General features: G+C 34.6%; 1 protein-coding gene across 3 annotated transcripts in view; it reads left to right on the top strand.

Annotated features, from left to right (window-relative positions):
- The first annotated feature begins 11,475 nt into the window (after positions 1-11,475).
- The window catches only part of LOC106669476 (forkhead box protein O), a 163,831-nt gene continuing 162,353 nt past the window's right edge, over positions 11,476-12,953 (top strand). The window contains exon 1 of one of the 3 annotated variants that reach the window (XM_014398980.2): positions 11,476-12,056. In XM_014398980.2, the coding sequence (XP_014254466.1) occupies positions 11,703-12,056 (354 nt within the window). In that variant the 5' untranslated portion in view covers positions 11,476-11,702. The remainder of the gene's footprint in view (positions 12,057-12,953) is intronic. The other 2 variants (XM_014398981.2, XM_014398982.2) reach the window with 2 other exon arrangements.

Below are 12,953 nucleotides of genomic sequence, written 5' to 3'. Positions count from 1 at the left end.
TCAACGTAGTAAGGAGCTTTTGATTGTTAGGATTGGACGCGCTAGATAGTGGTTGGTTTGGCGGAGCACCACAGTTCCTCTCCGCGTGCTCGAAGTGGTCGCAAAAATGTCTTGTTCAGAGTTAGTTACGCTGTGACGTCCAAAACAGATTTCGGTCCTAAAAGTCTTCGTAGTTGTATAAGTGCTAAGTTTTGTATATTAAATCTTGTGTGGGGATTCCATGTTAGTCTTCTGTCTAGGTATAATACTAAGTATCTGACATGAATGGGTTGCTCCTTATTGATGTACAGTGGAGAGAAAGATGTTTAAATGTTATTGCACACTTGACATATTTTACATTAGTTCTCCACGATTTGTACCAGTCTTTGATAAGCTCAAGGTGTTTTTGGATGTTAGAGTTTAGTTGGACAAAGGTTTTGGGTAGAAGACAAAATTGCGATACAGTCCGAATAGCTGGTAATGATGATGTTGGGATGATAGCAAAGTCAGCAGTATAAATGATATGCAGGATGGGACCAAGGATGGTGTGATATGGTAATAATCTTGCCGCACTCTGAAGCAGCATCCAGTTAAATGGGATTTGTGTATAAAGTAGTAAGTAGTGAGAAGAAGTTTTTAAGTTTATAGAGGATTTAGGTTTATAGAGGTGCCAAATCAAAACATCGTCACATCCAGATACGTACCCACGCAATACTTTTTGTCCTTTATAACGGAGAAAATGGTGTCAACTCTGAAACCTTGTTGAATGTAGGACTGATGATGGTCGGAAATTGAATTAGTGAAATGAATGATTTTATGTGAATTTATGATCGTTGTTACATACTTAAAAGTCTTTCGAGGATTTTGACCATCACAGGAATTATACTGAGGGTAGAAGTAGTAGTTACGATGGATGAAAGGTTTGTGAGTTTAGAAATGAGAATTACGACAGAATACTATAATAACAAAATAATAAGAGACAAAACAAATTAGTAGCATCGTGCACAAAGGAAATAGACTTTTAACGAATTTAAGTATAATACAGATAAATAATAACTGATTTTTAAAGGGTCAGCATTTTTTCAAAACTACCTTACCTTTGATTCTTCAGAGTAGCATTCTGGTCCCTGCACTTTACCAGGTGTATACAGCTTACATCCTACCTCAACCACCCCCCATACCCTTGTAGACGATAAAGCGATTTTCTCAAGTAACTGTGATCCTCTCGTTTCCACTCGAAACCTTCAACATATTTGACTTATAAACATCAACCAATATAACCTTCACATTCCTCTAGTTTACTCAATAATATCCTCCTTCCAACCTAGGACTGTACATCGATAATCAAGTGACGTGGAATCTCCACACATGGCTAAAACCTCTAGCAGTTATGACACGATACATATAAAAGGCTGCTTTATAGCATCATAGAGAAGCCGATAAGGATTGACGGACCAGAAGTGCGGGGTTCAGCCATTCTAACATCGTTCGTCAACTGCCCAATCCACAATCCTCAGAAAAATCCTTGACGCTCCATTCTGTATCAAAGGAAACTATTGTATTGATTGACCTAAGTATTTATTTAATCCAAAATGTAATCCATTAGATTAGATTAGATTTTATAGGAGCCGGCCACTTTACGACCTGTGCACAGCGACCACCATTGATCTATTGTGCATCTTCATTTTTTATATCTAGAGCTCCTCGTTAAGCTTGAGGCTTTTTCCCAGACCCCAAAGCTTTTTCAAGGGCTCCCTTGTGTATCCTTCAGCCCTGGCTTTTCCTCTCCAAGGATTAGGAATCTCGGCCTACATAGAACCAACTGAGGATGTTCCGCCATTTCTTCTTCTTCTCAACAATATCTTCAGAGGGTCGTTTCTGCCGCTTTGAGTCTACACCTATGTATGCCTCCGGAGTCTGTAGGGTCCAGCTAGCAGTTCAACTATTATTCTAGTCATAGCACGTCTTAGATTTAGAAGTTCTGCTATTAGGTTCTGCGATGGTCCTTTGATAATTTTTTTTCGCGTGCTTCTGTCCTGGGCTACATCCCCATTGAGCTGAGAACTTATCATTCCATTGGATCCACATTTTTGGCAGTTTGGTAAGCCACAAAAGGGTTCAGGGCCAATAGGTGTCATTGAACTTTCCTTGGCCAATTTATCGATGTCTTCGTTTCCTCTTTGCCCTGTGGCACATCCAGACAAGGGTAATTTGGTTATTTTCTCCAATGTCTCCAGGGCTCTAATGCAGTCCCAATTTAATCCATACCGATTATTATAAGTATCATTAAACCCCCAATAAATCCTCAAATCAAAAATTTCTCATCTCTATGAAATCTCTCAAACCTCCTCGACGACTAAAGAGTAAAAAGCCGCGAGATCTCCTATCCAGAGACAGAGACAATGATGACTAATCGTAATTAAAATAACAATATTTTAGCCTCATCTCAGTACTGACAATGGGCAGTTTCTGCACTCTAGTTTATTACAAATTAAAACAAATTAATAACAGCAATAATAATAATAATGGTAAATGTAATAAGTTAACATGTTAATAGTAATCCTCTGTCCAATAAAAAATATAAGCTGCATGCTTAACACGAGGCATTCTTATTACAACTTTTTATAAGCCACTTTGAAATTGACAGTAATATACATATATATAAAAATATATATAATGGAAAAATTATGTAAATGCTTTTTGAATGAGTAATAAATTAAGAAGCAATTATGAATAAAATTAAATTCATTAATTATATCGTAATTGTTGTGTAGGTCTTTCCTGTTTCCCGCTTTGTTGTTTTGGTCAAGGGAGGTTCTGCATGTCCACAAAATGCCTATTCAATAATTTTTGTAGTCCCGTAGTTTTAAAGGGGTTGTAATCGTTTTAAAACAGTTAGGTAAGTAAATTGGGCATGGGGAATTTCCCCCTTAATTTGGAATTAATTTCTCTATCATTTCCCAAAATAGAATAGTATAATGCCAAGAGAATAAAATACCCACGAAAAATCCAAGAAAAATTATCCGGAGGTCATGACTTTTCTGTAGTATATACATATTTGATACATAATGAATATTACAAATTCATGATTCTTTATTGCATCAGATTTTTATTTATTTTGAATTTTATGTATGTTGAAGGTATAAGCCAATACTTTGTTTTCATTATCGTACTATCCTTTTCTCTGTTATATTGTTGTTAGATATATACATTGTTGCAATATAACTATAATATTTTCTTTCTAAGCATGTAATTTCCATAATAAAAAAATATAAAAGTATCCCGGCATCATGGCATGTGTAACAGTTAATAGTTTTTCTCATACAAACAAAAACTTGAAATGCACAGAAAATTTAAACTTTAATTTTGGTATATTATCTTGAAATATTTCCCCCACTAAATTTCAAACTTAATTAAATAAAATCTTGCTTTATAATCACAAGTATACATTAAAGTAAACTAATCGGGATATCGACAGTTTTTCGCGTTAACTCAATAAAAATTCCTTTGAAATTTGTAATATTACATCTTATTGAAATGTTCCCTGCCGTTTTATCTTACTAGGTCACGTCTTTATTAATATATCTAGATCTACACGCATTACTTATCTACAGTCAGATTTCGTAATTAGTCCGATTCTTTTGAATCTCTCAAGCTGTCGTGTTAGTGCCAGTTCGTCTTTCAAATTAGTTTGCATTGCTAACGGAAAAATGTACGTGCCTTGCGTACTTGTACGTGCTGAGCTGGCGGTAATGATAGATCAGATGAATTAAACCAACATGAAAACAAAGTGGTCTGACGAAGAAGACCTATAATTTTAAAATTTATTCCATAAAGGTTGTTCAAATAATGGAGAAAAAAATTCATAATTTTATTTATGAATGAATACATGTAACGGCTCAAATGCTATATTTTTAAATATATTACTTACAACGTGATAATCATTAGTGAAAACACATATTCTAATACAAGGGCTTTAGTATGGTAATTAAACAGGGAATTATAGACCCAAATTTTGAACTAACCAACCTTTAGGTCCCATATCATCAATTTTCCAAGCGGAAATCTATGCAGTAGTACTCTGTGCACGATAAATACTCACAATGATCAGCTGCAGAAATATGCATATTCTCAGACAGCCAAGCAGTATTGAACGCTTTAACCTTCTCCACCTTCAACTCAAAGACGTATCTCTAACTTTTGGGAAACCGAAAACAGGTAACTCGGATGAAAGTAGGAGTAGCGACCAGAAAGAAATGACCGCACAGTGGATGAATTAACCAGGTGCAAAACAATGAAAGAAGTTGCTCACCATATCAACTATGGAAACAAAAATCTAACTCTCTCTCAGCTGGCAGGAACTAGGTAAAATAATAGATCGTTTACTGGACTTTGCCAGTTTAATTACAACCTTGGTCGTAAATAGGAAAAACTGAGACAGAAACCTGCCAACTCTGCCTTGAAACAGCAGTGGCATCGGAACATAGTTGATATAAATGTAAAAAAAGAAAGTAAAATATCCTTAAGATAGTATTCTGGGGCATGGATATATAAAAGGGTCAATTCCACAATCGATTTCTTAGGACAAAGTGGAAGAAAAGGAAACTATTGTCACCAGTGATCCCAGAGGAAAAAATAGCTAGTGGTAAAAGAAGTTAACCTTTTATAAAGCAATAACAATTTGGCCCATGGCAAAATTTTGACTAGAAATCTGCCAAATAGTTCCATAAGTCAGCCAATTTTTATCGAATCCTGATTACTAAGCAAAGGGAATTCTAACAATCAACGGTTGGCAAGATTTCGTCGAGAGATTAAAGCCAAGAAATCCTACTATCTTCCAAGTTTCATTAAATTCCGTTGATTTGTATCGAGGAAAAGAAATTTTCTCTCACTTATTTATGGTAATGACTGTTCAACTGGCATAAGAAGAAAAAAATCCATTAAGACTTTGGTAATATTTTGACGAGAGAATTGGCAAATAGTTGCGTATTAGTGTGCCAATTTCACAGGAATTCCAATTATTTCCCTCTCAGAATAGATATAGTACAATTAAAAGTCAATTAATTCATACAATGATATATATGTCGCTGTGTCCATAAAAAATCACTTTAAGGACCTTAGGTAAATTCTAGCTAGAAGGTCAATTATTTAGCCAAATTTCATAAAATAAGTTAGCGTGATATTACAGACAAAATATGTTTTTCCTTCTTATAGGAATATAATCTACAGTTGGCACAATATTAAGACTGCACGCATTTTATCTTTTGCCGTATAATCAAGGCTCTTAAATAAAATTATTTTACCATGTTTAATCGAATTATATTGATTAGTTAGCTCTATTTCTAATGAAACATATTTTAGATTGTCTGTTAAAAAGCAAGACACGTCAAGCCCTTGACAAGATTTTATTGTGAAATCGTGGCCCAAATTCCAATAAATTTTCGTTTCCAAAAAAACTGCTGATTATTTTGACAAAATATGAAGGAACATATATTTAGCATCAAGCACTTGAAAAACTAATACATAATTAACCTCCGGCCAAATTATGAGATCAAAATAAGAAAAACACGTTTTCTCACGTTTATTGAACCAAAACAGGGCATTCAGCCCATTGGAGCTGATTTATGACTGACAATTTTCACATAAATTTGACGTTTCTTGATACTCACAAATTAAATGATTCAGCCTAGTTTGATAATTATTATGTAGCTCAGTTAGCTAAATTTTAAAGGAAAAAGTGTTTTTGTTGGCTACTGCAGGTAAAAAAGGAAAAGGAAAGGTTGAATAAGTGTGCTTATTTTAATCGAAATATTTAAATTAAATCTGAGATGATTAATGTCAGCCTTCAATATTATAATTTTATATTCAAGCCTTCCCCTTCATCAGGGCATTCAAACTGTAATTAATAATTTACGAAGTTATACAAGCATAAAATAATGCTCGAGCATATTGTCAATTGGAGATGGTTTGACTTTATAGGCAATATTTTGAAATATCATCGGACCTGTGCTTAGTCTTGGGGCATGAAAGCACCAATCCGCTGTTCTGGTAGGTGTAAGGTTTTTTAAATGCGTATAGTGTTTGTGTTGTGTTTATGTTAATTTATTAGAATGAATGTAATTTATTAACGAGAAAGGGGTTAAACAACCCCTCTCTGAGGAATATCCAGTGCTCTAGGGGAGAGAATGTGACAAAACTTCTATGTTGATGTACTTATGTTTTATATCTATTCTGTACTTGACGATCTGAGGTACAAATGAAAGGCTTGCATTTTAGAAAATCGCTGATGCTCAAATCGCTGTAGGCTGAAAAAACAAGCTTGAAAATCCCGAAAAATAAGTAAAATAAAAACACAGGAGAGATGACCTCACAGTTTGTCCTCTTCTAAACTACCCACATTATTATTTTATCAGTGTGAAAAGCGAAGCAAATAAAAACAAATATTATTATTTTATTATTATTATTACAAAGGTAACAAATAGAAGATGTATTTAAAATATTGGTATACGGCTCCTCCTACTGGTCTTATAAAACGTCAAGGCTTATAAATTATTATAACTACTATTTCAGCGAATTAGGTTGCTCGGTAAGGTGAATGTTAAAGAAAATAAATTTTTGGTCACCCTTAAAAAGCAATAACTTTAGCTTTAATTAGTTTCTAGGGAACAAATCAATCTGCAAATAAGAATAATTTTTATCAACATGTGTAATTGTCGGCACCGGAATGAGCAATGTTTTACAAATTTCTACAGTTGTTAGACATATTTATGATAAAGTAATGAATAATCATATTCAAAAGTATCCACAGTTGATCAGATCACGATACTTGGCAACTATCATTTCAAACTAACAAATACGCCAAATTCATCAATTTTCAATCAATTCCAATAAAAACCCTTTCAAATCATGGAGTTCATTTGATTTCATTAAATTCGTTACTGAGTAAAATCATATTTTAATGAGTCAACTGTTTTATACGGTGCAAAATACTGAATAGCTTTATGAATTTCTTGGGATCATAAAAATTGAGTCTAGACGATTAATTTCGAACAAAACTAATAATTTTATTAATTCACCTTCTGAAAACATCCTTCTATGGTCATGCTTTTTTTGCTAAGAAATTTTTGACATTTTTTCCGTGGTATAATATTTAATGATTCCGTATGGTTTCAATACCGTAAATCAGATATTTTTTCTTCAATTTTTCAATTTCCCCGTTGTTTAAGTAACGAATCCTCAGTAATGAAAGTTCATTGTAAAATTGTACATTCTATACTTTGCCTTCAATTTGGCGAAATTCCATCGAAAATCTCCATTTTGCAGTAAAGTAAGAAATATTTTAGTCCATTTTTTATTATTTAGTAAAATATTATGAAATCATATCAATGACAATAAATAACATTGGTTCAATTTAAATTAAATTTACTTAAATTGAAATTTAAAATTTCACTAACCTTATAGAAAATTAAGGACCGATCTGTTTTTTTAATTCTCAAAGGTACAGAAATCCATATTCGTCACTTTTACATGGTGCCGACGGTTTGTACTTTTACGTATTAGAAACGAATGGAGCTAGGACGTTTATTTGTAATTACTCAGTGCAATGATCATCGGCTACTTGGACAATTAGAAAAATTATTGAAATGGTCCATTTTTAGCATTCTCATCGAAACTACCAATTCCGGTGATCCTTTAACAATTACTATTTAATTATACGATTAAATTGTTTTATTGGAAACTTTGAGTCAGACCCTGTTTCTGGAATCGATTATTGCTGGGCGCCGTAAATTGATTTTTGTTAACGGTGTCGCTTAGAAAGTGAATGTCGTCGCCTCATGGCAGATGAAAATGATAGAAGGAATGAAGTATGAACGGTGACAAGACGTCGCACATTGGCGCGAAACACCTGAAAAATGAAAAAGACACCCTTACATACCTCAGCAATACCAGTTACATATTTTTGGTGCCAATTACATGTAAAATTTTGTGCAGGATCTAAAGGAACAATTTTTGAGTGAATAGACGAACCGGCTGCAGCTATGTCGGATTGTCAAATGTTAATACACATAAACGCGCTTTTTCAAAATAATTTTAAAATGATTACATTTTCACGCTTAGTCGAATTAGTTCCGAAATAAAAGTGTTTACGTTGGTAGTGTAAAATAAATACAGATTATTACAACAAAAAATAAAACAAAAATATGAATAATTATGTCACATAATACTACATATTGGAATTGTTTTAGTAATAGTTTCGTGCTTAAAAAAAGTTAAGCAATAAAATGTGCACGTAAATAAAAAAGAAATGGTTTATTGTTATCTACGATGATTGTCTGCTGTTGCAGGATATAAAGAAGCGATCATATGTATTAAAGCATAATTATTAAATAATTTCTTTCCCGTGCAAAATAATTTTTGTCAAACGTAGGCTAGATTAAGAGCCAAGAGAAAGAGCATCATTCAAGTGCGCTGTTTTATGGGTGTAATTATGAAAATGATTTTTTTAATAACTGTATGATTGCAAATATTCATAATCATTAAGAAATAAAGACTTTTCTTTTAGAAACTGTATACATAATTTCTTATTATCTAAAGATTAAAGGTAAAAACGAATGAAAAAACGATATCACGCGTGACATTTTATAAGTTTTATGCACAATCAAAAGACAAACCTAATTATTTTAAGAAAGATTCACCTTTGACAATATGCGTGGTGAAATGTATATTTAAAGGGAAACATTTAACCCAATCATATTTACAAGGGGCTAGCAAGTGATAGCAAATATATAACATTTAAGTGCTTCTTTTGGCTGAGTGATCATCATGAAATTCCATTCGGTGGCGTTCTTTGCTGGAACCCGAATATTAAAGTATCAACAAGTAGTTCTTTGGAGGGCAACTGGAGCTAGTATTCAAAATTTAATGAAAACAAAAGAATAACAATTACAAAAGAAAACATGACTATAAAACTATCGTTATTGTTATCCCTATAAAATTGATTAAAGGCACTTGCAGCATATAGTAAAGTACATTCGACAACTTCGGACCTCCGGAATATCTAAACCAGCAAAAGGTTCCTTAGAAGTACTTGGAGCTAGTATTCAAAATCCAAAAGAAAATTAGTACTATTAACAGACGTTCGTACTGGCGGTATATTTGTGTATTATTGGTAGGGAGTTACGAGATTGATAAAAACTACCGATAATTTTAATAATAGAAACTGGATGGAGGTATGGTCTGGATGAAAAAAAGCAAATTCAGTTGTTACTGCCAAGCTTTCGACCTATTTTACCCGACATCATCAGGGCCTATATTAATTTCACATTATGGAAAACATGTACAATTAATTTAACATTTTTTTTCCGACTCAGTCCTAACATTCCAAGAACTGTAACAGTATTGCAACTTTGTCCTGGAGATTCTCCTTTTATTTTCCAAAACCTCTTTTTAAAATCAATAAGACCTTCATAAATTGAACTTCAGCTCATAGTATCTGTTTGAATGTTACAATTATTTCCATTATGTTTAGTGGTCTGATTGACCAAATTAGTACTTTCAATTGATTATTCTTTTTATGACCTTCGGCTTGGGTTCGAAACCCGCTCGTGACACTAACTTTTCAATTCAACTGAGACCTTACATAAAAAGAATAATTAGTTATTCCTGTTGTTTTCCTTTTTAGTATGTAGAACCTCTTTTATTATTTTTCTGAATAATTGAGACTCTCGACATTCGAAAAGTCATATTTACCCCTCTTTGATATTAAAGTTCCTATTCTAGTTCTGGATTTGTTGACCTTAAATTCTATTTTTTATTCTGCTTCGTTTTACCAATGTATTTGATTGGACATTCACTAAACGTGAACCTATAACCAATATTCTATAAATTAAACTTTTCTTCCTTATCCAACAACAATTGACGTCGGGTATGTATTACTTAATCAAATATATTAACTTGAGCGAAATGACTGGGGCGTACTTATTACTCTTGAACGTGATGGGATTGTTCATATTTCTATCGATTTTTTCACCGTTTGTTATCTTCCTTGAATTATCATCTAACAATCTATTAACTATTATCTTTGGTTACGGTCCTTGGCAATGTTAGGTCTTCAAGGAAAATGTCACCTGTAAAAACCTATATTTGTACACAAATTTAAAATTGTTTTATAACAAATAATTATTCTTTTTATTTGTTTCATTGAACCAAGGTCTTGGTTGAGATGAAAAATTTAGTGTCACCAGCGGGATTCGAACCCACGACGTTCGGCTCAATACGCTTGAGATATAGTGACATCAATTGGTTAGAGCAGCGGCGTATTGAGCCGAAGGTCGTGGGTTCTAGATAGTTATATTGATTGTTAAACAATTGTACAAATAAATTTTTCATAATTTGAAATTAACATAAGCCCTTTTTAAAAAGAGTTTTTTGATAACGAGAGGAGAATCTCCAGGATAAAATTACAACACTGTTACAGTCCTTGGCATGTTAGAACTGAGTCGGTCTTCAAGGAAATTTGATATCGCCAGTAAAAAAACTTAAATATATTAATATGTAGATATATTTAAGATTGTTTTGTAAGTTCTTTGTAGTTTATTGATTGTTAAATTAATTGTACAAATATGTTTTTCATAATGTGAAATTAATGTAAGCCCTGGTGATAACCTTAAAATAGGTATAAAGCTTAGCAGTAACAACTGAATTGACTTTTTTCTTCGAGACCATACCTTGATACAGTGTTCGTGATTTATTTATTTATTTTAAACGAGGGTATTTCAACGACGATGTTATTACCCACGGGGTGCCGGATTTTTGAAAAGAAAAGCCCATTTGTTAGGTATGACAGTATGTCGGGTTCGAATGCAGTGCCGCTGGATTCGAACTCTGGACCTTTACCTTAAGCGCCGTATCAACGCCTAAATGTCGCGACCACCGACGCCCCCGTCGTGAGTGAAAAAATGTTTGATACTTCTAACTTTTAAAACAGATAATTTTAATAACGTTTTCATGCAAAAAGCTCTGAATGAATTTCTCACGCAGGCAACTTTGACTTTTTGCATTCTTCTGTGAATGCTATTTATTACTTAAAAAAATGTCGTGGCGAGAAACGTTAAAATAAAAATCTACCAGAAATTGTCAAAATATTTTTTTTCCAGTTTTGCCCCGCTGTGAGCGGATTATTGTTGGGCCCCAGGTCGTAAATTGATTTTAGTTAGCGGTGTCGCGTAGAAAGTGAGTGAGAAGGAATGAAGTATGAGGGGTGACAGATGACGTCGGACGTCGGTCGCCGGCGGAGGACTATGTCGGAGGAAGAAAAAGTACATAACGGGAGAGGGAGATAATGTTAAAGAAAGTGTTAAAGGGTGGAAAGGTGGACCAAGTAGTAAAGCGTGAGCGTCGTATCTAGTTAGGAAAGGTAATTATCTGTCGTAGTGAGTGGAGGGAAGAGCAACACTTGTTGTAGCGGGTGCGCACGAGGCGAAAGCGCACCTCTACGTCAGAGTCAGCTGTCCAGCAATTTTCTGCGTCTAACCCGTGGCTCGGCTGGCTCAGATCTCTCACCGGCACCGAGTGAGAAGGTTGTCCACTCTTCGTGCCATTGTCAGACGTAATCGACGTAGGAGACGTAAACACACGAGTGTTGGACAGGTGCAAATTCCGTTGCACGGGTTCCGTGTCGAATTGACATGTGTTTTAATTTGTGAGTTGTGACCGGGGGAACGATGGATCCGTCAGTGACAGAAGTGGAAATGGGAATGGAACCTCAGACGAGGGCGAGGTCCAACACATGGCCTTTGCCGAGGCCGGAAAATTTCTCCGAACCGGATAGTAGCAGCGTGGAAATGGCAGAACAGAAATGCGGGGTCGTCGCTGCCCTTCCGGGTGCCTCACATCTCAAGAAGAATTCTTCCAGGAGGAACGCGTGGGGGAACCTCTCGTACGCCGACCTCATCACCCAGGCGATCGGTTCCGCGCCCGATAAAAGGCTCACCCTATCCCAGATTTACGAATGGATGGTGCACAACGTGGCCTATTTCAAGGACAAGGGGGACAGCAACAGCTCCGCTGGATGGAAGGTAAATTAAATTGGTCAATGAACCGTCTTTCAATGAATGACACTACATTCCGACGACGCTGCCCCACTCGCTAATCCAGTCCGGCACATTTTATAATTCACCGCCAACTACGCAGTTTTCCTATTATATAACTTCACCCGCGATATAAACAACCCCGCCTTATAAAGAAACACCTCGAACCCTCGATAATAGAAATGTATAACCATTCTCGTCTTCTATGTGCACATTTTTTGTTTCGTAGCACTATTTAAATGCTGCCCTTTAATTTAATGCTGGGTTCCTCAGCCCTCAACCGCTCCCGACTCTTCATTCATGTGATGCATAAATTGTATATACATGCACTTTACGACAAAATTATACCCCGTTACCGGCTTTATAATAAATACAAAACAGGCGATATAGACGGCTAAAATAATATCAGTTTGTAACATGCCAAATGGTACAAAAAAAAAACACACCTTGTTAACATCTTATCTTGACTGCAATCAACGCGACACCGGTAGTTTCTCACTGAGTTTATAAATGAAGAATTCGTTATCTAAGATGCTTGAAAAACATTCACACAATTTTTGTAAACTGGAATTCTGAACCAAACCAGCAACAAATCGCTTGTACATTAATGACAATCACGACTAGAAAAATAATATTCGATAGTATTGATATGAAACTGATAAAATTAACAAATTAGAAAATCTATCTGCGGTATTGAATTCTGTGGTTTAACAGTCTGTCAGCCTGAAAAACGTTTTACATATTATTCGTACACCGTTTTTGGAAATTTTCCCCTTTTATTTTAATTTGTAAGTAAACCTTTTCTAATTTCTTATTTCAGGACTTTACATTTTCAAGAAAAGGCCACAAATTGACAAAAAATTAAGAAACGTTTTAATAATCTAT

The sequence above is a fragment of the Cimex lectularius genome, unplaced genomic scaffold, assembly GCF_000648675.2.
Source record: "Cimex lectularius strain Harlan isolate CLEC.00 unplaced genomic scaffold, Clec_2.1 scaffold113, whole genome shotgun sequence".
NCBI lineage: Eukaryota > Metazoa > Arthropoda > Insecta > Hemiptera > Cimicidae > Cimex > Cimex lectularius.
The sequence above is the reverse complement of the archived record's forward strand: the minus strand, read 5'-3'. Positions and strand labels throughout refer to the sequence as shown.